At 43.8% G+C, this 23224-nt stretch overlaps 1 protein-coding gene across 2 annotated transcripts; it reads right to left on the bottom strand.

Annotated features, from left to right (window-relative positions):
* Positions 1-172: 172 nt before the first annotated feature.
* znf142 (zinc finger protein 142) lies at positions 173-14080 on the bottom strand. Of its 2 annotated transcripts, XM_041864014.2 has the most exons (9): positions 13770-14080; positions 13360-13385; positions 6553-7039; positions 6199-6432; positions 5139-5963; positions 4863-5040; positions 1270-4543; positions 972-1077; positions 173-842 (listed from the first exon to the last, which is right to left on the bottom strand). In XM_041864014.2, the coding sequence occupies exons 3-9, from the start codon at positions 7025-7027 to the stop codon at positions 304-306; spliced, it is 5631 nt and encodes a 1876-aa protein (XP_041719948.2). In that variant the 5' UTR covers positions 7028-7039; positions 13360-13385; positions 13770-14080; the 3' UTR covers positions 173-303. The 2 variants fall into 2 exon arrangements, with proteins under 2 accessions (XP_041719948.2, XP_041719957.2); XM_041864023.2 differs by lacking the exon at positions 13360-13385.
* Positions 14081-23224: the final 9144 nt, after the last annotated feature.

The raw sequence follows: 23224 nt of genomic DNA, 5'->3' as shown, positions 1-23224 counted from the left end.
TCCTATTGGTTAAACATTTTTAAACTGCGCATTTCTTGTAATTCATTATCAGTTAGCAATTGTTTTATACGCCATTAATTGGCAATGTTTTAATACTAAACATACAATTGTATATTTATTTCATGGTGCACTTTGCAATAGTATATGTACATGCATACTCAATAAGACAAGGTCAGTTGTTGATGTTTAATTCAGTTTACCGCTGTAGCCCAGTCCTCATCATGCTTGGATGAGGAAAACTGCATCAAAACATTCACTAAAATGTCTGTTTTCTCAGGTCCCAGTTGAGTGGCCTGAACCTTTCTACTCCTCTCCTTGCTGGCCTTCTGTGACCTCCTCCACCCTCTCTTGCACCAACACCTCCACCCCATCCGGTACATTCACCTCCATCCCCTCCTCCTCCACCCCAGCCCCCTCTTCCAGCCCCCCCCGACGGGCCTCCTGCAGGGTTAGGCTGAGGGCGTGGGGATCCTTGGCCACCCCCTGCTCCACGGGCTGGTCCGGGTGGTGCCCCCGGAGGTGCTTGACCACCTGGAACTTCTGCTTGGCACGGTAGGGGCAGTAGCAGCACATGAAAGGCTGCTGGTCGGTGTGGGTGAGGTAATGGTGGCGGAGGCCAGCTGGCCAACGGAAGGCCCTGCGGCACAGGCCGCACACGTAAGGCCGCTCCTCGCTGTGCTTACGCTGGTGGGTCTTAAGCAGGAAGCGCGTCTTGAAGCCCTTGCCACACTTCTCGCAGATAAAGGTGCGAGCGTCGCAGTGCTGCGTCTCCCTGTGGACGCGGAGGGCGTCACCACGGTTGGTGCGGTACTCGCACTCGTCGCACGCATATGGCTTATCCCCTGAGGGTGGAGGGAGAGGTGAAGAGAGAAAGAAAGGGCAGGGGAAAGGTAAATGTATGATCTAATTCCAACTAAATGTATGTTATAAATGATGACAGCAATAGTGTGTATGTGACTCATACTTTGTACCTGTATGTTTGGTCATGTGGTACTTCAATTGGCTCATCCACTTGCATTTGTAGCCACACTCAGGACAGAGGTACTTCTTCTCCTCCTGGTGGATCCTCATGTGATACTAGAATGTAATGATAATGATGATAAATGGGACTCTACTATGCCATTTGTAACACATGGTCCTCTACCAGTCCTTGTAGACTTTTTAAGCCCTATGGTTTGGTAATAGACAGAGAGGACCTGACTTCTATCAAATAAAATGGTGTAGTACCATGTTACATTACAGAAAAATGTGAAGGACCTCAATGCTCACCTTTAGCCTAGAGGGATCTGCGCAGGAGTAGCTGCACTGCTCACAGTGGTAGGGCTTCTCCCCTGTGTGTATGCGAATGTGCCATGTGATCTTCTGCTTGTTGCGAGTCGAGTACTGGCAGTCTGTGCACTTGTAGAGGCGAGTACCCCCGTGGGAGCGAACGTGCTGCTCAAAGACCAGCTGGTGGCGACAGGCGAAGCCGCAGATGGGACACTTCAGGGGCTTGTCCTCTGGGGGGCCATCCTCGTGCTCGTCAAGAAGGTGCTGGGTAAGTGGCTGCCTCTTACGGGTGGCAAAGGGGCAAAGCGGGCACTGCTGGGTGAGGTGGGTCCTCCGGTGCTCCTCCAGGCTCTCCCGGGTGGTGAAGGTCTCCTGGCAGGTGGCACAGTCCAGCTGAGGGTGCTTTTTCTGCTGGTGGACCTTGAGGGTGGCCTGGCTGCCACAGATGAAGTCACATTGCTGGCAGGCTACGCTGGCGGGGCTCAGGTGTTTGCGGCTGCAGTGCTGCTTGAGCGCCGTGTCGGAGCTAAAGCGTGCCTCGCATTGGCTGCAGGGGTGCAGGAGCTTCCCCGTGTGGCAGCGGAGGGTATGTCGTCCAACATCGTTGAGGGAGTAGCTGCTGTAGTCGCACAGGGTGCAGAAATGGGAAGGCTGTTTGTCGTGGACACGCTTGCGGTGCTGCCGGAGCTTGGAGGCGGCGCCAAATGTCTGGTCGCAGACGTCGCAGCTGTGGCGGCCCATGCCGGTGTGAAGCGATTCATGGGCATATAGGCGGTAGCGCCGTGTGGTGCTGAACGGGCAGAAGCGGCAGCGGTGGGGCTTGGCACCTTCGTGCTTCAGAGCCACGTGCTGGGTCATGCAGCGCTCTTGCTTACAAGTAAAGGGGCAATGGTCGCAACGCAAAACTGCCCTTTTGACCTTTTTGAGGAGCGATAACTTGTCTTTCCGATGGACCAGCACATGGTTAGCCAAAGCTTTCTGCGACTTGGCCACAAACGAGCAGAATTCGCACTGCACCTCATTCGGCTTCAGGCAGCCTCGCTTCTCGTGGTTGTTCAGTGCTCTCTTCTGTTTGCACCTGAAAGGACAGTTGGGACAGGAGAACTTATGGCTGGGATTTGATACCTTCACCTCGACCACATCTTCTCCAGAACCTCCATTAATATTCCCCTCCTCCTCCACCTCCTCATAGTTCCAATGTACCAGCACATGGTTGGCCAATGCTTTCTGAGATTTGGCCACAAACGAGCAGAGTTGGCACTGCACCTCGTCCAGCTTCAGGCAGCCTCGCTTCTTGTGATTGTTCAGTGCCCTCTTTTGTTTGCACCTGAAAGGACAGTTGAGACAGGAAAACTTAGGAGAATAGCTTGGATTTGATACCTTAATCTCAACCACATCTTCTTCAGAACCCCCATTAATATTCTCCTCCTCCTCATCGCTGTCATCATCCTGTTCCAGAGAGCTTACAATTCGGACAGCCTTCTTTGTGGGAGTTTTCCTTGTGCACGTCGAGCAGTGGCGCTCTATAGTTGCAAGCCTGGAGGACCTGAAACTGCACGTCTTGCAAGTGAATTTTCTGTCCTCTTCTGTATAGCTATGCGCATTGTCATTCTCTGTGTTCACGGGATGGGCTTTGTCCGTCTTTCCTAAGATTTTCCCTTCATTTATCTTTTTAATCTTCACAGGCCTCTTTACCTTGCCAACTTTCACTTGCTTCTTTGTCTTTCCAACTTTCTTTCTTTGGCTTTTCTGTAGTGCTGTAGATCCCCTCTCACTGGAGCCTTCAGGACTGGTCAAATCGCACAAGTTTGCTTCCTCTCCTCTAATTTCTGGTTGTGTGTCTATGGAATCTCTGGTTGGCGCAACATCGCAAGATACTATCTCCGATTGATCTGCAGTTGTGGTTTTATCAGGGTTCTGGGATTTATCCTGACCATGTACCGAGTCCCTTTCTCCAGACTGTCCAGCAGAGGGCGTGCCAATGAACCTCCTGGTGTTCTTCTGCAGAGCGGGACACTTCCTGAGGTGGTGGGTGTCCAGGCCTCTCTTCTGTTTGAACTGCGCGCCGCAAGCTTGGCACTTGAGTCTCTTCCACCTGGCGAGGCAGAGGGAATGGCAGTGGTGTCGGAGACAGGTCTGCTTGCGAGTCACGTAGGAGCAGTGTTCGCAACGGTACATGCTAGCCTCTCCGGCCTCATTCTGCACCACCAGCATCTGCACCCGGCCTTCCAAGACCAGAGCCTCCGCTTGGTCCTTGTCTTGCTTCCTCAAGGCCTTCAGACGGATCTCGGAGTCGGTGCTTTGCGCCAATGGTTCAGCGGATGAGTTGCTAGCTGCGCTAGACACCTCCGCTATCTGTGTGTTATTCTCTGCAGCCTCTGCTTGTTGCCTTGTAGAGGTCAAAGGAGCTTCCCTGTCTTCTGAATCATTTAGGTCATCGCAATCCTCCATAGCCATGTCCTCTTCCTCCGCCTCACTTGCAGATGCTGACTTTTGCCTCTGGGTGTCAGATCCTTTAGGGTCCACTGTGGGTCTTCTGTAAGTTGGGTCTCTGCTGTTTGGCATCTCACCCTGCATGTTTGTCATCTCAGTGCACTCTGTGTTAGCTATTGTTGTTAAAACTAACGTACAGCATTGCTCCGGATTATCTGTTGAATTGTGACTCGCCAGAATCCCTTTGTCAACTACCACATGGACAATATCAGAATTTGTATTAGCCATTTCTGTGGTTTTGGGGCCGGTTACAGTTTCTAGGTTGTGTTCATTTTGAACAGCAGAGCCAGCGACTTTCTCCTGTAGGTTCTTGACAGGACCTTCAGCAGAGTTCTTGGCTGGCATCTTGTAGAAGCCCTGCAGTAGGTCCACAGAGTTGTTTTCCCTCTCCTTCTCTGCATAGTTCTCTTGCCACTCCTTATCTCCAGGCACGTATCCATGAGCCTTTCTCTTGTGGATGAAGAGGCCGGTGCTGCTGTAAGTGGAGTAGGGGCAGAGGGCACAGCGGAACTCTCGAGTCCGGGTATGTTTGCAGTTTTCGTGGTTGTGCAGAGCCTGGCGGTAGCATGTCTGATAGGGGCAGTACTTGCACTGGAAGACGGGAGGCTGATGGCCCTCTCCCTGAGAGTGCTTGAGGAGCATGTGCTTGCGAAGCTCGTACTTGCGCTTGCAGGAGTATGCACAGACTTCACATATCAGTGATTTGGCCTGGTGTCGGAGTTTGTGGCTGTTCAGTTGGTCTGTGCGGTGACAACGGTAGGAGCACTGGTCACACTGGTACCTAGGAGAGGAAACAGACTGGATATGTCAATCTCTCAATGCCTAAGTGTGGCCTTAATGAACCCAACTCCTGATATGATATCCCACTTCTCACACCAAGAGGTGATAGAGCAGACATACACATCAACTTGGGTGAACATCAGACAAAAAGTATCTTGTAATGCACAGGTGGCAGCGGTGGACCTTCTGGCCGGACTCGCCTTTATCTGTTAGAAAACCCTACACTACTGCATGCACTCCATAAAACAGACCACTATTTTCTCTGTCAGTTCTCTAAGATGTATGTGCAAAAGAACTGTAACTAATCATAAATCACTTACCTAAGGTCACCAGCATGTTTGCGCATGTGCACATTCAGGTAGTGCTTCCATTTGGTGACATATCCACACTCAGAGCACATATGATTCTTGTCATCTGAGTGGATGAGCATGTGTTTTGAGAGGTAGGTCTCATCACGGCACCTGAAGTCACACAGGTTACACTTGTGGGGCTTCTCACCTTGAAAGAAAAATACATGAATAATGGAACTGTTAAAAATTGGTAATCTGGAAGCTATGGATGAGTAGAACAGTCTGATATTACAGTTTTCTGCTCACCACTATGCATCAGCATGTGCCGTCGAAGGACCCGCTTGTGTGCGGTGACAAAGCTGCACTCAGGGCACCGGTGGATCTTCTCATTGGCATGGAAATGGCCAACATGCTGCTGGAACTCCACAGGGTTGAACGTGGCAAAGGGGCAGAAGTTGCAGGTCAACTCCTCATCCCCGGCATGGCCTTGCTGTTTGTGCTGCCGGAAGAGGCTCTTGTTGGAGCAGGAGAAGTCGCACTGTGAGCAGTGGAAGGCCAGGTGCATCCGGTAATGGGCCTCCATGTCCTGGAGGCTACCAAAGATGGCGTTGCAGGCATGATGGCGGCACTCTACGGCCTTCACTCCATGGACATCGGCCATGTGTCTCTGGAGCTCCTTCCGGTCAGAGGTCTGGAAGGAGCAGCCCTCCTGGAAACAGGCCAGTGGCTGGCTGTCCCGCGACGTGTGGTGAGACTTCATGTGGGCCTTGAGCGCCTGGCTCTGGCGGAAGCTCTTGCCGCAGGTGGGGCAGGGGTAGACGTCCGGGTGGATGTCGCCCCCCACCTCATTGGAGTGCACACTGGCCAAGTGGCGGTGGAGCGAGTTGCGCTCCACAGCGGCGTAGTCGCACAGGTGGCAGCGGTGGACCTTCTGGCCGGACTCGCGAAGCATGTGGATGCGCAGCTTGCTCTTGCTGGTGAAGTAGTGATTGCAGGTGGGACACTGGAGGCTGGGGTCGGGGAAGTGGAGGTGGAGGTGCTCCAGCAGGTGGGAGCGCATCTTGAAACAGCGGCGGCACTCGGGGCAGATGTGAGTGCGATACATATGCTCCGTGCCCTCCATAATATGATCTTCAGGACAGGGAGGAGATGCGGGTGTTATCTTTTGTAATGAAACAAATGAAACAGAACAACTTATTTCCTAGTATGTAAATGTAGACCTACATTTACTGACCTAAACCTGATTAAAGTGCTATGGTCAGCACAACATTTACCTGAGATAATACCTCACCAGAAAACATGAATGGTCCTTAACACAGAAGAGAAGAACAACAATGCCAAAGCAGGACTAGAGATCCCACACTACCTTTAGATGGGTTCTCATTGATGTTTGTAGCTGCAGATGATTTGTCTTTTTGCACCTCCTCACTGGCTCTATTGTTGATGTTGTGCTGCTGTGTCTCTTCTTCATCCTCATCTTCTTCTTGTGATGACACATAAGCTGGATTGCGTTTCCAGGCCCTTCTTGGCCTTCCAGAGCTGGTCTCCAGAGCCGATTGGCTGCTTCCACCCTGGCCTGTCGTTGTTGGCACCTTGTCACCTGAGCACAAACATTTTCACAAATTGAGGCATCCAGTGTAGGCTCTACCCTAAATATAACAATGTGTGTGAATGAGTGTTTGTGTGTGTGGAGAACGATGCATTTATTCTAAAAGCTTACCCTCAGGTGCAGCAAGTGAACGGTCATGTTCCAGCCCATGGGTACTCAGCTGCTTAGCATGAGCGGTCACAAAGTCACAGCGGGGGCAGTGGAAGGGCATATGGCTACGCCAGTGCCCATCCATCTCGGCATGTGTGCGGAATGCCAAGGTGCAGGACCGGAAGGTACAAGAGACAAGGGTGAGAGCATGCTGTGAGTGCAGGTGTTCCTGGTACACCAACCGGTGTGAAGTGCTGAACTGGCAACCCTCCTCGGAGCAGTGGAATGGACCTGTAGGTTCCTCCCTCCGATGGCATTGGAAGTGGTGCTTCAGCACACCTGGCATGGCAAAGACCTCATCGCACAAAGGACACTTATAACGGGTCAACTGTCCCTTTTTGGTGAAATCAGCAGTGCAAAGGTGAGAGGAAACGCGGCTGCTATCTGAGAATTCCTTCCCGCACTTCTCACAGAGACACAACTCCTCAGTCTCCATTGGCTCATTTGTCTGTTGAGAAAATATTAAAAACATTATGCCATATAACATGACAGGTTTTAGGCAATTAATATTAAATAACAATGAGTTAGTGTGCCTATCACCAAGGACTATGTCACAGTGAAATGTCAACTACTGGAGCTGCCTGATCACACAGGGAGGAATATACAAGAAAATGTTTACCTTAGGTGTCCATACCTATGTATTTACAGTTATAGGCACTGTGTTGTTTCATAGCTTATAACAGTTGTAAACAGTACTATCTGTTTGCATGCATGCAAATAAACTCACAACTGAGTGATCTAAAATCAATGGGGTAGGATTAGCCTAGTCCAAGCTCTTCTCGGTCCTAACACCCCAATGGTGGAACCAGCTTCCCCCTGAAGCTAGGACAGCAGAGTCCCTGCCCATCTTCCGAAAATGTCTGAAACCCTACCTCTTCAAAGAGTATCTAAAATAATCCCACAGCACGCCCCCTTGATAAAAAAAAAGTATATATAATAAAAGTGTGTTGCGCTAAATTGAGCGAGTTCAACTGTGAATGGTCCTGGTGCACCAGGATTTGGACTTGTGGTTTTACTTAATTCTCCGTACTGGTCAATGATTATAAAGGCGATTCTGATCCAACCATAAATTCATACACTGTGCCCCTTGCCTTAGAGGATTGAAAATCAATATGTAACTAGATGTAGTAGGCTAAGTAGGTTAACTAGCTGGCTCATTGTTGCCCATGAAAGGAAGTTAGGCTAGCGGGCAAGCATTTCAGCCAGGTAGCCTAGGACAACAAAAACTAAAAGCATGTTCTGTATGACAAGTCATAGACCGTTTCGGCAACATGAAAGAGGAGGATGTCATTGGCGTTTCTCTACAAATAGGGTGAGTAAACATGTTTCTTCTACTTGCAAGGGTTTTGTCCCAGCCCAGCTCTCACACCTGACTTAATCAAGATCAACATGTTAATCAACATAACGAATCACGACGATAGGCTATGATTTGTAATCAGGTATGAGCTGGGCTGGAACAAAAGCTTATGCACACTCCTGCCATTCAGATCTGTATTGATATATAACGGAGCTGCTGCGGACCAGAAGACTGCAGCCAAGGCAGCACTGGTCCACACCTGTTCTGTCGGGTGAGTAGTATTAGTTGGTACTGTATGTGCCTTTAGGTTCCTCTCCATGTGTAGGCTATTGTACTGGCCTTTGTGGTACAGTCTTTCATATGTGTAGTAGTTTGTTGCATCGTATTGCTTAGTTTATCATGTGTCAACTTTGAATTCAATCTAAGACACAGATTGTTAACTTTCTCCATTTTGTACTTGACCTTTATAGATGCAGACCCAAAGACATTCAAGCAGCACTTTGAGAGGAAGCTTCAAGTCTCCAATGGTCCCAGTACTGGTTGATGTGCAGGCCTAAGTGACCACACATACTGAAATGGACCTACAGCTTGGGTAAGATTCTTCCATCATTCACACACAGTAGACATAGTGTAAACCACCATGTTGTCAACAAAATGCTGTCCTCAATGCTTAAGTTGTATTGTGTATGGCTCAATTTGTGGAAATGATGTGCTCACTCATCAACTTTAATGTCGTGATTCACATACACACGATGACCACGATTTGAATGCTGCAACTGAGACAGAATGACGTCGAGGGATACAAGCTGAGACCCCGAGTATAACTGGACATGGGCCGGATATTTGTGACAACGACCTAAAAGGGGTGGATAAGCACACCATTTTATGTTTATTCCATTGCCAACCATCCCTGTAGCTACTCCTTATTCCACACAATGCCTTTTATGCCCCATGGTCCCTCAACTTCGGACACCATGTAACTCTCCATCTTATCTCTATAAGCCCACCCTACTTTCACCTATTTTCCCTATGCTGCTTCCTTCACTTGTTCTTCTCCTGATTTGATAACATCTAGACTCAGTAACACGTTTAAAAGTGTTGTGCTGTATTGTTTCTGCTACCTTTTTTTTCACCTGTGTAATTCTGTCCTCCTGCTTATTCTGGGGTTTGGACTGAATGCTGTGGCAAATGTGCTGCTCACAAATGACATAAGCAACATGGACCTGTTAAATTGACAAGAAGGGTGTTGATATAGCTGCGTTTAGGAATGGCTTCCTTGCTTTGAGTCAGTTAAGTGCGTTTCTCATTCTGCTGGAGTTGACCTAGTATTTTATAATAAACCTACCTTACGCATCCAGTTGTTTCTCAATTTGTAACTCACCCACCAAAAATCACAATATGCTGTTTTACATGTTGTGTTATTTGTGCTGGTCTAATTCTTAAAATGGAAAAGCAGAAGAATCTGTGCGCACTCTGATATTTATAATAGTTCATATGGTTCTCTCCGATGTCCCAGGTTTGTGGCATTGATTAATAAATCATGTAATATTTACTTCAAGTCATATGTTTATATGCTGTTTATAAAAGGCATATGTATGAATTGTTTAACATTTTGTTTTCTTTAAAACAATGTAATTGTTGGAGTTCAGGTGTTTGATGTGATTGATGGGTGACTAGGTGCATTCTGGTCAATTAAATATGCTTATTTATTCATGATTATGGATACATTCTGCAATGAGTTAATTTGGCATTGAATCTGCAACAGAACATGTCAAAAAGTTAGTGCATTCGGAAAGTATTCAGACCTTCACTTTTCCAATTTGTTACGTTACAGCCTTATCCTTTTTTTTTTTATCCTCAATCTATACACAATACACATAATGACAAAGCGAAAACAGGTTTTTAGAAATGTTTAAAAAACAGAAATACCTGATTTACATAAGTATTCAGACCCTTTGCTATGAGACTCGAAATTGAGATCAGGTGCATCCTGTTTCCATTGATCATCCTTGAGATGTTCTACAACTTGATCGGAGTCCACCTGTGGTAAATTCAATTGATTGGGGATGATTTGGAAAGGCACACACCTGTCTATATAAGGTCCCATGGTTGACAGTGCATGTCAAAGCAAAGAACCAAGCCATGAGGTTGAAGGATTTGTCCGTAGAGCTCAGAGACAGGATTGTGTCGAGGCACAGATCTGGGGAAGGGTACCAAAAAATGTCTGCAGCATTGAAGGTCCCCAAGAACACAGTGGCCTCCATCATTCTTAAATGGAAGAAGTTTGGAACCACCAAGACTCTTCTGAGCTGGCCGCCCGGCCAAACGGAGCAATCGGGGGATAAGGGCCTTGGTCAGGGAGGTGACCAAGAACCCCGATGGTCACTGACAAAGCTTCAGAGTTCCTCTGTGGAGATAGGAGAACCTTCCAGAAGGACAAACATCTCTGCAGCACTCCACCAATCAGGCCTTTATGGTAGAGTGGCCAGACAGAAGCTACTCCTCAGTAAAATGCACGACAGCCCGCTTGGGGTTTGCCAAAAGGCACCTAAAGGTCTCTGACATAAGAAACAAAATTCTCTGGTCTGATGAAACCAAGATTGAACTCTTTGGCCTGAATGCCAAACGTCACGTTTGGAGGAAACCAAGCACCGCTCATCACCTGGCCAATACCATCTCTACGGTGAAGCATGGTGGTGGCAGCATCATGCTGTGGGGATGTTTTTCAGCAGCAGGGACTGGGAGTCTAGTCAGGATCGAGGGAAAGATGAATAGAGCAAAGTACAGAGGAATCGTTGATGAAAACCTGCTCCAACAGGACAACGCAAGAGTGGCTTCAGGACAAGCCTCTGAATGTCCTTGAGCGGCCCAGCCAGAGCCCGGACTTGAACCTGATCGAACATCTCTGGAGAGACCTGAAAATAGCTGTGGAGCGACGCTCCCCATCCAACCTGACAGAGCTGGAGAGGATCTGGAGAGAAGAATGGGAGAAACTCCCCAAATACAGGTGTGCCAAGCTTGTAGCGTCACAGCCAAGAAGACTTAACGCTGTAATCCCTGCCAAAGGTGCTTCAACAAAGTACTGAGTAAAGGGTCTGAATACAGTTTTTATTTTTTGTAAATTTGCAAACAATTCTAAACCTGTTTTTACTTTGTCATTATGGGGTATTGTGTGTAGATTGATGAGGAAAAAATACAATTTAATAAATGTTAGAATAAGGCTGTAACGTAACAAAATGTGGAAAAGGTGAAAGGGTCTGAATCCTTTCCGACACCATGAATTGAAATAGATTTCACCTAGTTCATATAGTTGGCAGATATAAGGGATTAAATATCGGACATCCACCGGCTAAAGACGAGGAGCTGGTAAAATAAGGGTCTGTTGCTAATATCAACTAGGTAGCTAGCTAGCTAGCTAGCTTCTTTGCAAAAAAACTAGCCTAGTATTCATGGCACATAGTAAATATCTGACTGCTACTACATACATTTTACATTTAGCAGACGCTCTTCTCCAGAGCGACTTACAGTTAGTGAGTGCATACATTTTTCATACTGGCCCCCCGTGGGAATCGAACCCACAACCCTGGCATTGCAAACGCCATGATCTACCAACTGAGCTATATTCTGTACAAGACAAGACCAAATGCATAAATAAGACAAATATTAGTTAAAACATGGAACAGTAAATGGAAATGTTCAATATATCTTTCGTTTTGGATCAAGGTAGATAGTTTCTAGCTTGCTGACAGCAAAGGTGTCAGCTATAGATGACGTGCAGGAGCTTACATTGATATGTAGTCTTGCATGTCGTCTACTTTTATGCAAATTATCATTTTTGAATCAGAGTAAATAGAGCCATATATAACACACACACACACACACACACATACATACATACACTACCGGTCAAAAGTTTTAGAACACCTACTCAGTTTCTTAATTTTTACTATTTTCTACATTGTAGAATAATAGTGAAGACATCAAAACTATGAAATAACACATATGGAATCATGTAGTAAGCATAAAAGTGTTAAACGAATCAAAATATGTTTTATATATGAGATTCTTCATATAGCCACCCTTTGCCTTGATGACAGCATTGCACACTCTTGGCATTCTCTCAACCAGCTTCATGAGGTAGTCACCTGGAAATCATTTCAATTAACTGGTGTGCCTTCTTAAATGTTAATTTGTGGAGTTTCTTTCCTTCTTAATGCATTTGAGCCAATCAGTTGTGTTGTGACAAGGTAGGGGTGGTATACAGAAGATAGCCCTATTTGGTAAAAGGCAAAGTCCATATTAAGGCAAGAACAGCTCAAATAAGCAAAGAGAAATGACAGTCCATCATTACTTTAAGACAACATTTGGGAACTTTGAACGTTTCTTCAAGTGCAGTCGCAAAAACCATTAAGCGCTATGACGAAACTGGCTCTCATGAGGACCGCCACAGGAAAGGATGACCCAGAGTTACCTCTGCTGCAGAGGATAAATTCATTAGAGTTACCAGCCTCAGAAATTGCAGCCCAAATAAATGCTTCACAGAGTTCAAGTAACAGACACATCTCAACATCAACTGTTCAGAGGAGACTGTGTGAATCAGGCCTTCATGGTCGAATTGCTGAAAAGAAACCACTACTAAAGGACACCAATAAGAAGAAGAGACTTGCATGGGCCAAGAAACACGAGCAATGGATATTAGACCGGTGGAAATGTGTCCTTTGGTCTGGAGTCCAAATTTGAGATTTTTGGTTCCAACTGCCGTGTCTTTGTGAGATGCGGTGTAGGTGAACGGATGATCTCCGCATGTGTATTTCCCACCGTAAAGCATGGAGGAGGTGTTATGGTGTGGGGGTGCTTTGCTGGTGACACTGTCTGTGATTTATTTAGAATTCAAGGCACACTTAACCAGCATGGCTACCACAGCATTCTGCAGCGATACACCATCCCATCTGGTTTGGGCTTAGTGGGACTATCATTTGTTTTTCAACAGGACAATGACCCAACACACCTCCAGGCTGTGTAAGGGCTATTTTACCAAGAAGGAGAGTGATGGAGTGCTGCATCAGATGACCTGGCCTCCACAATCCCCCGACCTCAAACAAATTGAGATGGTTTGGGATGAGTCGGACCGCAGAGTGAAGGAAAGGCAGCCAACAAGTGCTCAGCATATGTGGGAACTTCTTCAAGACTGTTGGAAAAGCATTCCAGGTGAAGCTTGTTGAGAGAATGCCAAGAGTGTGCAAAGCTGTCATCAAGGCAAAATCTCAAATATAACATATTTTGATTTATTTAACACTTTTTTGGTTCTACATAATTCCATGTGTTATTTCATAGTTTTGTTGTCTTCACTATTATTCTACAATATAGAAAATAGTAAAAATAAAGAAAAACCCTTGAATGAGTAGGTGTTCTAAAACTTTCGACCAGTTATCAAAACGTCACGCCAGGAAAAGCCTACATGAAACACATACCTTGTTTGAAGTGGTTCTAAAATCCCCTGTGGGAAAAAGGAATGGTGAAAAACCGATTGGAACCATTTCTGTGTTTGACCGCTAGGTTTTATGGGTATTATGACCATGTACACTCTGGCCCTCTTTAAAAACTAAGTACTAGCTAATAAACACAATTAGCATTTCGAATTTATGTTTCGAGTTCTTCAGTAACAAATCCATTATCAGCAGTGCTGAATAATGATAGCACTTCTGAAACAGAATTCTGACCTACTACGTCAACTTCCGAGATTCTTTGTCTCTGGAATACAATGCATTTTACCCCGTCAGACCTTTCTAAATTGACCTTTATTCTGATGGATATCGTTACATATGTTTACCTGTAATTAACATAAACAAACTAGCCAAGTCATTTAATGAGCCTGCCTTACCTTAATAAGGTATTGAAGCTGGGTAAATCGCCACTTCAATAACCAAAGGACGCGATCACCATGTTTGTTTTGGTGGAGCAATGATTAAGCATTTCCAGTTGAAAGAATATCATCATCATTACTTTCACACTCAGGGCGTATATGGACAGCATATAGATATAGCTAGCTAGGTATATTGTTGAAAATTAAAATCATTTTCGGTAATTTTGCTTGGTCTTGCATTAATAATGACAGTGCATTTGAAGACTAGGAATTAACAACAACTGCGCCCTGAAAATACGGAGCTATTTTCATAGAACACCGGAAGTATTGTAGAGGTCGACACATGATTCACGGCAGCAACATTAGCAAAGACTTTTGATAACTAATACCTCATTGTTCTATCCGTGACATTAGCGTCCGACAGCAGCATTAAGACTTCCGGTTTTCTGATTTTGCCTTCAAAATAAAAGTATGTGGTAAAACGCTGTGTATGATACGAAATCTCACAGGAGGTTGGTGGCTGCACCTTATTTGGGGAGGTAATGGTTGGAATGGCATAAATGGAATGGCAGCCAACAATCTTACCCACCTTCCAACACTACTAGTCTGTTCCCTATCAGATGACCAGCGGGAGAGGTATACATCGCTGCTGCGTGCTTTGAACAGTGAGTTTGGAAAATAATTGTCCAGGTCTGCCTAGTGGCTTAAAGCCTCATGTGTCTTATCCTAGTAGCATCCTGTAGCAGGGATGGGCAACTCCAGTCCTCAGGGGCCTGATTGGTGATTGGCCTGATTGGCCCCTGAGGACTGGAGTTTCCCACCCCTGCTAGGCCCCTTAGTTCCAGTGAAGGGAAATCTTAACGCTACAGCATACAATGACATTCTAGATAAGCATTTCGCTACACCCGCAATAACATCTGCTAAATATGTGTATGTGAACAATAACATTTGGTTTGACGATTCTGTGCTTCCAACTTTGTGACAACAGTTTGGGGAAGGCCCTTTCCTGTTTCAGCATGACAATGCCCCCGTGCACAAAGCGAGGTCCATACAGAAATGGTTTGTCGAGATCGGTGTGGAAGAACTTGACTGGCCTGCACAGAGCCCTGACCTCAAACCCATCGAACACCTTTGGGATGAATTGGAACGCTGACTGCCAGGCCTAATCGCCCAATATCAGTGCCGACCTCACTAATGCTCTTGTGGCTGAATGGAAGCAAGTCCCCGCAGCAATGTTCCAATATCTAGTGGAAAGCCTTCCCAGAAGAATGGAGGCTGTTATAGCAGCAAAGGGATGTAGCTCAGTTGGTAGAGCATGGCGTTTGCAACGCCAGGGTTGTGGGTTCGATTCCCACGGGGGGTCTAAAAAATAATGTATGCACTCACTAACTGTAAGTCGCTCTGGATAAGAGCCAAGACAAAAAAATAAAATAAAATAAAAACATTTAAAAAAAGGGGGGACCAACTCCATTTTAATGGCCATGATTTTGGAATTAGATGTTTGATGAGCAGGTGTCCACATACCTTTGGCCATGTAGTGTATGTCTTGGATGTCCTTATGCAAGATCAGGGTTCAGGATATCAGATCCTGAAATACACCAAACAATCTGAGAACCATAGTACATGTGTAGGTTACACCACGTAATCACATCATTGCAGATTGATCTTCTTTTGACAATTTACATGGAAACATTCTTTCATGGCGTTCACCATTATAGCATTGTTTTAATGGCACTCACCATTATACTCAATGAGTCTGATATACACGTTCTTGCATAACATTAATGCAATAATATTTGTTTCTGATAATTCATACAAAATACAACATCTCATGTTGTCGTGAATTAATTAATTGATGTTATCTCCAAATTGGACTGCTTTAGTAAGCAAACACACATAGGGACCACGACTACTTCCATCTACCTGAGCATTGAAATTCCAACAGCCTTGCAAAAGTATTCAGCCCCCTTGGCTTTTTACCTATGTTGTTGCATTACAACCTGTAATTTAAATTGATTTTTATTTGGATTTCATGTAATGGACATACACAAAATAGTCCAAATTGGTGAAGTGAAATGAAAGAAATTCTAAAAAATAAATAACGGAAAAGTGGTGTGTGCATATGTATTCACCCCCTTTCCTATGACGCTCCTAAATAACATCTGGTGCAACCAATTACCTTCAGAAGTCACATAATTAGTTAAATAAAGTCCACCTGTGTGCAATCTAAGTGTCACATGATCTGTCACATGATCTCAGTATATATACACCAGTTCTGAAAGGCCCCAGAGTCTGCAACACCACTAAGCAAGAGGCACCACCAAGCAAGCGGCACCATGACGACCAAGGAGCTCTCCAAACAGGTCAGGGACAAAGTTGTGGAGAAGTACTGATCAGGGTTGGGTTATAAAAAAAATATCAGAAACTTTGAACATCCCACGGAGCACCATTAAATCCATTATTAAAAAATGTAAAGAATATGGCACCACAACAAACCTGCCAAGAAAGGGCCGCCCACCAAAACTCATGGACCAGGCAAGGAGGGCATTAATCAGAGAGGCAACAAAGAGATCAAAGATAACCCTGAAGGAGCTGCAAAGCTCCACAGCGGAGATTGGAGTATCTGTCCATAGACCACTTTAAGCCGTACACTCCACAGTGCTGGGCTTTACGGAAGAGTGGCCAGAAAAAAACGTCATGTGGGAGACTCTCCAAACATATGGAAGAAGGTACTCTGGTCAGATGAGACTAAAATTGAGCTTTTTGGCCATCAAGGAAAATGCTATGTCTGGTGCACACCCAACACCTCTCATCACCCCGAGATCACCATCCCCACAGTGAAGCATGGTGGTGGCAGCGTCATGCTGTGAGGATGTTTTTCATCGGCAGGGACTGGGAAACTGGTCAGAATTGAAGGAATGATGGATGGCGCTAAATACAGGGAAATTCTTGAGGGAAACCTGTTTCAGTATTCCAGAGAATTGAGACTGGGACTGAGATTCACCTTCCAGCAGGACAATGACCCTAAGCATACTGCTAAAGCAACACTCCAGTGGTTTAAGGGGAAACATTTAAATGTCAGTGGCTTCTTGCTTGCTGAGTGGCCTTTCAGGTTATGTCGATATAGGACTCATTTTACTGTGGATATAGATACTTTTGTACCTGTTTCCTCCAGCATCTTCACAAGGTCCTTTGCTGTTGTTCTGGGATTGATTTGCACTTTTCGCACCAAAGTACATTCATCTCTAGGAGACAGAACGCGTCTCCTTCCTGAGTGGTATGACAGCTGCGTGGTCCAATGGTGTTTATACTTGTGTACTATTGTTTGTACAGATGAACGTGGTACCTTCAGGCATTTGGAAATTGCTCCCAAGGATGAACCAGACTTGTGGAGGTCTACCATTTTTTTTTCTGAGGTCTTGGCCGATTTCTTTTGATTTTCCCATGATGTCAAGCAAAGAGACACTGAGTTTGAAGGTAGGCCTTGAAATACATCCACAGGTACACATCCAATTGACTCAAATGATGTCAATTAGCCTATCAGACGCTTCTAAAGCCATGACATAATTTTCTGGAATTTTCCAAGCTGTTTAAAGGCACCGTCAACTTAGTGTATGTAAACTTCTGACCCACTGGAATTGTGATACTGTAGTGTATTAAGATTATGTCTTTGTTAAATGTTTTTCATGAAGAAATGGAATGTTGGTTATGTTAGTATCAAAAGGCAATGTTTAGGATAATGTCACATACAATAGACAGGAAGTGTGTTGTAAACTGGTGATTGGCCAGAAGAGGGAGTCCATCTTGTTGCATTGTTTATAAATAGGGGTACACGAAGAAGAAAGGGCAGAGCAGCCATTAGAATTGGAGGACACTGCTCTCCAGACCTCGCGAGTCTGTTACTCATGCTGAAGCTTGTGGTCTGAATAAACCTTATGATCAACGTTCCGTATGAGCAGACTCCTTTTGTTCATCAGCAATAATTGCCACCACTCACTCGATACGACAAATGGCGAGCTTGCCAGGAGTGGTTCTGCAATCCTTCTTTGCTGCATTTGGAGTCGCCAAGCTAACTCAAGCTAACTTCGGTCTGGAGTCATGACCCGACTAAACACAGCTAAGTTGTTAGTTTTGTTACTGCTTGTGTACACTGGAGGAATGTACCATTATGACCGTGCCTCAGGTGGTGTTTTTGCTGATGACTGGGGTCTGGCTAATCATTATACAAATTTTAAAAATAGCGCAAAAGTGGTTAGAGTTTAGGGATTGTTTATAGAGATGTGTTGCTTGAATAGTAAGTCAAGAACAGTCGGGGCCAAGATATGTATACAATTTTAGAGCATTGCAGGTTTAGATAAGCCCTCGTGACGAACGGGGCGACCACAGGGTGGGCCAAAATCCTGGAAATGCAGTAGGAGTTTTCAGGTCGGTCTGGGACTGGGGTTGGTGGGACATTTCTTGGGGATGGCTTGCTCAGCTTCTGTCCGACGGGATATTTGCATTGGGGGGGATCGCTCGTAGAAATAGCCATACCCACGGCAGAATAAATTTAGGACAAACGAAACAGTACTCAATTAAAGACGCAATGCGGGGTTTTGTTACATGTTGTAGGCCGCAGTTGGCTAAAGGCTAATGCTAAATGCTAAATGTGTGTTGTGTCACAGTGTACCTAATGCTAAATGCTAATTGCTAAATGCTAAATGTGTGTTGTGTCACAGTGTACCTAAAGCTACGGCTAAATGCTAATTGCTAAATGCTAATTGTGTTGCGTGCTACATGATAACTTTAACCTTAGAGGTCCACTGCGATGGATTCAAGCCTCTTAAACTTGTTTGTATGTGGTGGAACTGAAAGTTCTACGCAAATGTGAGCTCTGTTATGTGTAATTGTGTGAGTATAAGGTATAAAATAGTGACGCTGTAGCGTAATGTTATCGTTCTATTGTGTGGTAAGCATGGGCTTAAGGGGATGTGCGCATGCGTTTGATTTTACGGGGCTAAAACTACGACATGCGGTCGCGCTGAGCCTACAAAACAAAATGGTGGCGTAAGGTCATAGGTTTTTGGGGTTTCCCTTCAGGGGTGAAATAGCTACAGAGAAAGTAAGGTGGACACGAATCTTTTAAAATCGTTAAAGTAACTGTTATTCGAACGTGAAACTATTTGTTGAGATGTAGTAAATTTATAAATTAAATATATGTTGACGAAGTATAATGCATTGAATTAAATGACGGATTAAAATAAAATTAAAATGTTTTGAGCGATCTATTTATTCCTGGGTTCAGGTTTTAAAATGTTTTGAGCGATTTATTTATTCCTGGGTTCAGTTTTGTAGCAAATGTGAGTGGGGAATATTGAATGTGGATAACTTGGTTAAGTGTATAAACTTTAAATGCTTGTCTGTACCGTTTTCTTCCCTTGTTATATGAGGCTATAGAACGGAGCAAAGGAGAGAGAGGGGGGCTAACGTGTGACTGACGTGCGTCACGTGACAAGGTGTGACGAGGCAGAGTCAGACGAGAGGATCAGATATCAGGCTAGTTCACAAAAATCATCCCTTACAAAATATTTGATGACAATTTTACATAGGCTTGGCAAATACTATTTCAGTAAAAATTGCATTTTGGAGGCTGTGCATCACTTGGGGTAATTACAGATGTTTTGGGAATCAGGTACTGACATTATTCGGCAATTAAGATACTTGGGTGCATATTAAACAATGGAATTTATAAAAATCAAAGGGTTGTAAGGTTAGAAGGCTTTGTTTTTGGGGGATTGCTTTGAAGTTGACTAACTACATTTACTTGCATTTGATGGGTTGTGGTAAGATAGCCAACACTAATTGATAAATTGGTGACATAGGAATAAAAATTGGTTTTAAATTATTCATAATTTTTAATTGGTTTTTTAATTGGTTTTTTATTTTTAATTAAATGGTTTTTGAATAAAACATTTAATTGAATTTTTTAATATTCATATTTTGGGTGATTTATTTAAAAAAAAAATAATAATAATTTTTTTTTTTTGGGAGTTGTTAGGTTTATATTAATAATTAGAGGGGGGGAAGCCATAGGCTATACAGTCTAAAATAAAATAATTCACGATAAAGGAATATAAAAGGGTTTTTACAATGGGGAGAAAGGACAGCAAGGCTAGATGAAGGTGATTACACCGATTGATATAGGGGAAAAAATAGTAATCCTTTAACTAAAGTAGTGTTAGAAAGTAGTGTTAGAAAGACTAATGGCAGAAGTTAGTACACCTTTCTCACATACGGATTCAGCAAAAAGTACAGCTTAGGGATGTTTATCCTCAGCTTTCAGTGATCATCCAGCAGGGTGATTATGGCATCAGAGATGAAGATGAAGACGAATAATAGATAGAGGACAAGCAGAAACGACGATGAAGATGAATTCAGAACTCCAGAAGGAAGGAAATGAGATGTCTGGAAGAAAAGAGGGAGGTAAGGAGGATGGAACTTAAAGAAGATGAGGATGATGAAGATGAGAGTGATGATGAAGAGGTCATGCATGGGTGGATATGACTCTGTGATCAGAAGGAAGTTGGCAAGAGGAAAAAGAAGAAGGATACACGAGATTTGATCTCTGATGGAAGTTGAAGATGAAGAAAGCGATGAAGATTTGGAGATTAAAGGTGCTTTATGTTCAAGAGGATTTTATCCTACAATGACTGGCAAAGAAGAAATAGGAGATATAGACCGAGGCGTATCAGGCCTGGAGGAAGCGACGACTTTGGGAGAGGTAAGAGAGCTAGAGGAACAGCTCGAGACGCTGAAGATACAGAAGAGGAGAAACTGCTGAGAGGATCCCAAGAATTGGAGAAGAACAAAGAAGAAATAGAAGAAGGAGGAAGATTTCAGCTACACTTCCAGCAACTTTCAGAAGACTGTTATAATTGTGGACAGATTGGTTACTTTACCTGGGATGGAAATGCGCCAGGAGAAAACAACAGAGGAAGATAAAGGAGCAAGTGAAGATCACCTGTTAGTGCCTAGAAGAGACGAAGGGGGGTGTCAGCTGAGAGAATCGATTAGAGAAGAAGAGAAAATAGCTAACAATTGAAGTTAGGGAATCAATGGAGCTCTGCTATAAAAATCAAAGAGAAATCAAAATAGACATACTAATATTAGAAGATACTGTTATGGCAGTGTTGGGAAGAGATGCATTGTTTAAATTGAATTGTACAATAAGATGTACACTAGACGACTGGGTTTTTGGGAATCTGGGAATCATGTGCTTAAAAAAGATAATAGCATAGGAAGGATGATAATCTATTGTTCTGTCTATTAGACAATCTGTCTGGAAAAATAAAGTTAAAAGAGATGCATTGTTTATTCTGGGTTAAATTCTTACACTAAGGGATTTCAGGCTAGGCTAAAAGGTGTTTAGTCGTTTTGCCAAGTCTGTGTGTAATGAGTCAAAGGCAGGTGGGGAACTTTCCCAATCACATATTCTAACATTTGGTGGTAAAGGGATTTTGTGAATAAATCAGGGGAAAGGTTTTTAAAGATTAGGAGGAAAAGATTAGATTAAAATAAATTAGGAGGACTAGGTTGAAGGAACTCTAAGACAGTAAGCTAAGTTTCAAAGTTAGTAGTAAGAGAGAGAGAGAACAGTAGTGAATGACACTTTAGAGTAGGAAGATCAAGGTAATTATAGGTGTTTTTTGTGTAATCAAAAGTTTGAAAGTCAGGGATTATAGAGAGGACTGAGATTTGGGGAAAAAGTGACACTAGTGGTGATAGATGGAAGTACAAGCAAAGACAACTTTTTTCTTTGGGGAAAAAAGTGGTCCTCTGTAGCTCAGCTGGTAGAGCACGGCGCTTGTAACGCCAAGGTAGTGGGTTCGATCCCCGGGACCACCCATACACAAAAATGTATGCACGCACGACTGTAAGTCGCTTTGGATAAAAGCGTCTGCTAAATGGCATATTATTATTTATTATTATTAAAAACTAGGAGTAACTAAGGACATTAACACTTCAGTCTATTATAACAACAGTGAGAAGCAAGTTAACTCTTTCAACATTGATAGTTATTAAAGCCATAAATATATCGCATTTGATTATAAGGGAACCAATAGCTCCAGCGCCAATTTTAGGGAAAATACTTATTAGGGTTAGGATGGGGACGTTTCTCCCATATGGAGAGATAATTATGGAGAATAAGTATTGTTATCAGGACCAGATGTAGAAGCGGTGTCCCCTAGTCAAAGGAGGGATAGTTTGTACAACGGTATAGTTTGGAAGAGGGTTAGGAGTGACTGTTCACTTATTTGGCGTAATGTTACAGAGAAAGGTCAGGGAGAATATATGTATACTTATCTAGGGCAAGCATTAGAAGTTGTTCCGGTTAAGAATTATTGGTTAAAAGGATATGTAATTCGTAAAGTGACGCTTATGATGGAAGATTTCAAATCTGCTGAAGTTTCACAGTCACCAAGGGAGTTCAGGAGGAGTAGATTACAGTAGTCACTCCAACAATAGATAATACACATAGGATATTGGTAATTTCGCACTAGAAATAATTAAGGTTAATACATCAACTACTTTAATGGTAACTTTGGAAGGGATTAATGATACGATGGCAATAAGCAAATGTAAAAAGTATGACACCGACAACAACTTTTCTGAAATTAAAGGGGGTAGCAAGACGAATAGGGTTAAAATAAGAGAACAGATAGTAGTAGAGAGAATATAGATTCATCATGGAGGACAGGATGAGGTCTTTGATTTTAATGACAGACAAGGAGAGGTATCTGCAGTACCGCTCGTTAGGGAAGAGAGAAACTAAAGGGAGTGGTTTGATTCTTCTGTTGTGAAAATTAGAGATAGATGGGCAGGTTCCAGCAGCTCATTCTGTAAGATCAGTGAGGAATCTTGAGGGTCTAGGTCTGGTGAGAATTCCAGAACCAAACATGTTAGAGACGGTCGGTCGACCTCTATCAAGTATGTGTCAATCTTATGCGTTGTCATGACTGTGGTATCAGCAATAATCAGTAACCGATAAAATAATGTCGTGGTTAAAACATTTGTTTAAGCCTAGGGTTTAAGTGTTATTAGGTTAAGTGAATTAACTTGTGTGCATTTATTGGATGGTAAAGAAAAATCAGGTAACAGCGTAACTGGAGCATTTGAGGTGTAACCATTGAGGGTTAAAAATTGTTTTTGTTCTAATAAAACATATGAGGTAAGGGGTATGTTTATGGGAATATCAGATTGTGATGTTATATGCATGACCTTAAGGGTAGTAATGAGAAATATGTTACTTTTTATGTACCAGTTAGTAGGAACAGCAGGACTTTGAGGGTTAAAAGATTAGCTTTTGCCTGACAATGTGACTATGGAGAATTTTAGAGATATTTGGAGGGGTTGTGGTGATAAAGCATATATATTCTTACATTATGGATGGATAGGATTTTGTTACATGTCAACGTTGAAGCTTCCATATGAGG

The sequence above is a fragment of the Coregonus clupeaformis genome, chromosome 4, assembly GCF_020615455.1.
Source record: "Coregonus clupeaformis isolate EN_2021a chromosome 4, ASM2061545v1, whole genome shotgun sequence".
Taxonomy (NCBI): Eukaryota; Metazoa; Chordata; class Actinopteri; order Salmoniformes; family Salmonidae; genus Coregonus; species Coregonus clupeaformis.
The sequence above is the reverse complement of the archived record's forward strand: the minus strand, read 5'-3'. Positions and strand labels throughout refer to the sequence as shown.

Coding starts and splice junctions, on each gene's coding strand:
- znf142 (XM_041864014.2), bottom strand. CDS start 7,027: ATGGAGACTGAGGAGTTGTGTCTCTGTGAGAAGTGCGGGAAGGAATTC. Junction 4,544..4,862: donor AAACATGCTGGTGACCTTAG/GTAAGTGATTTA, acceptor TTCCTCTCCTAG/GTACCAGTGTGACCAGTGCT. Junction 843..971: donor CCACATGACCAAACATACAG/GTACAAAGTATG, acceptor CTCCACCCTCAG/GGGATAAGCCATATGCGTGC.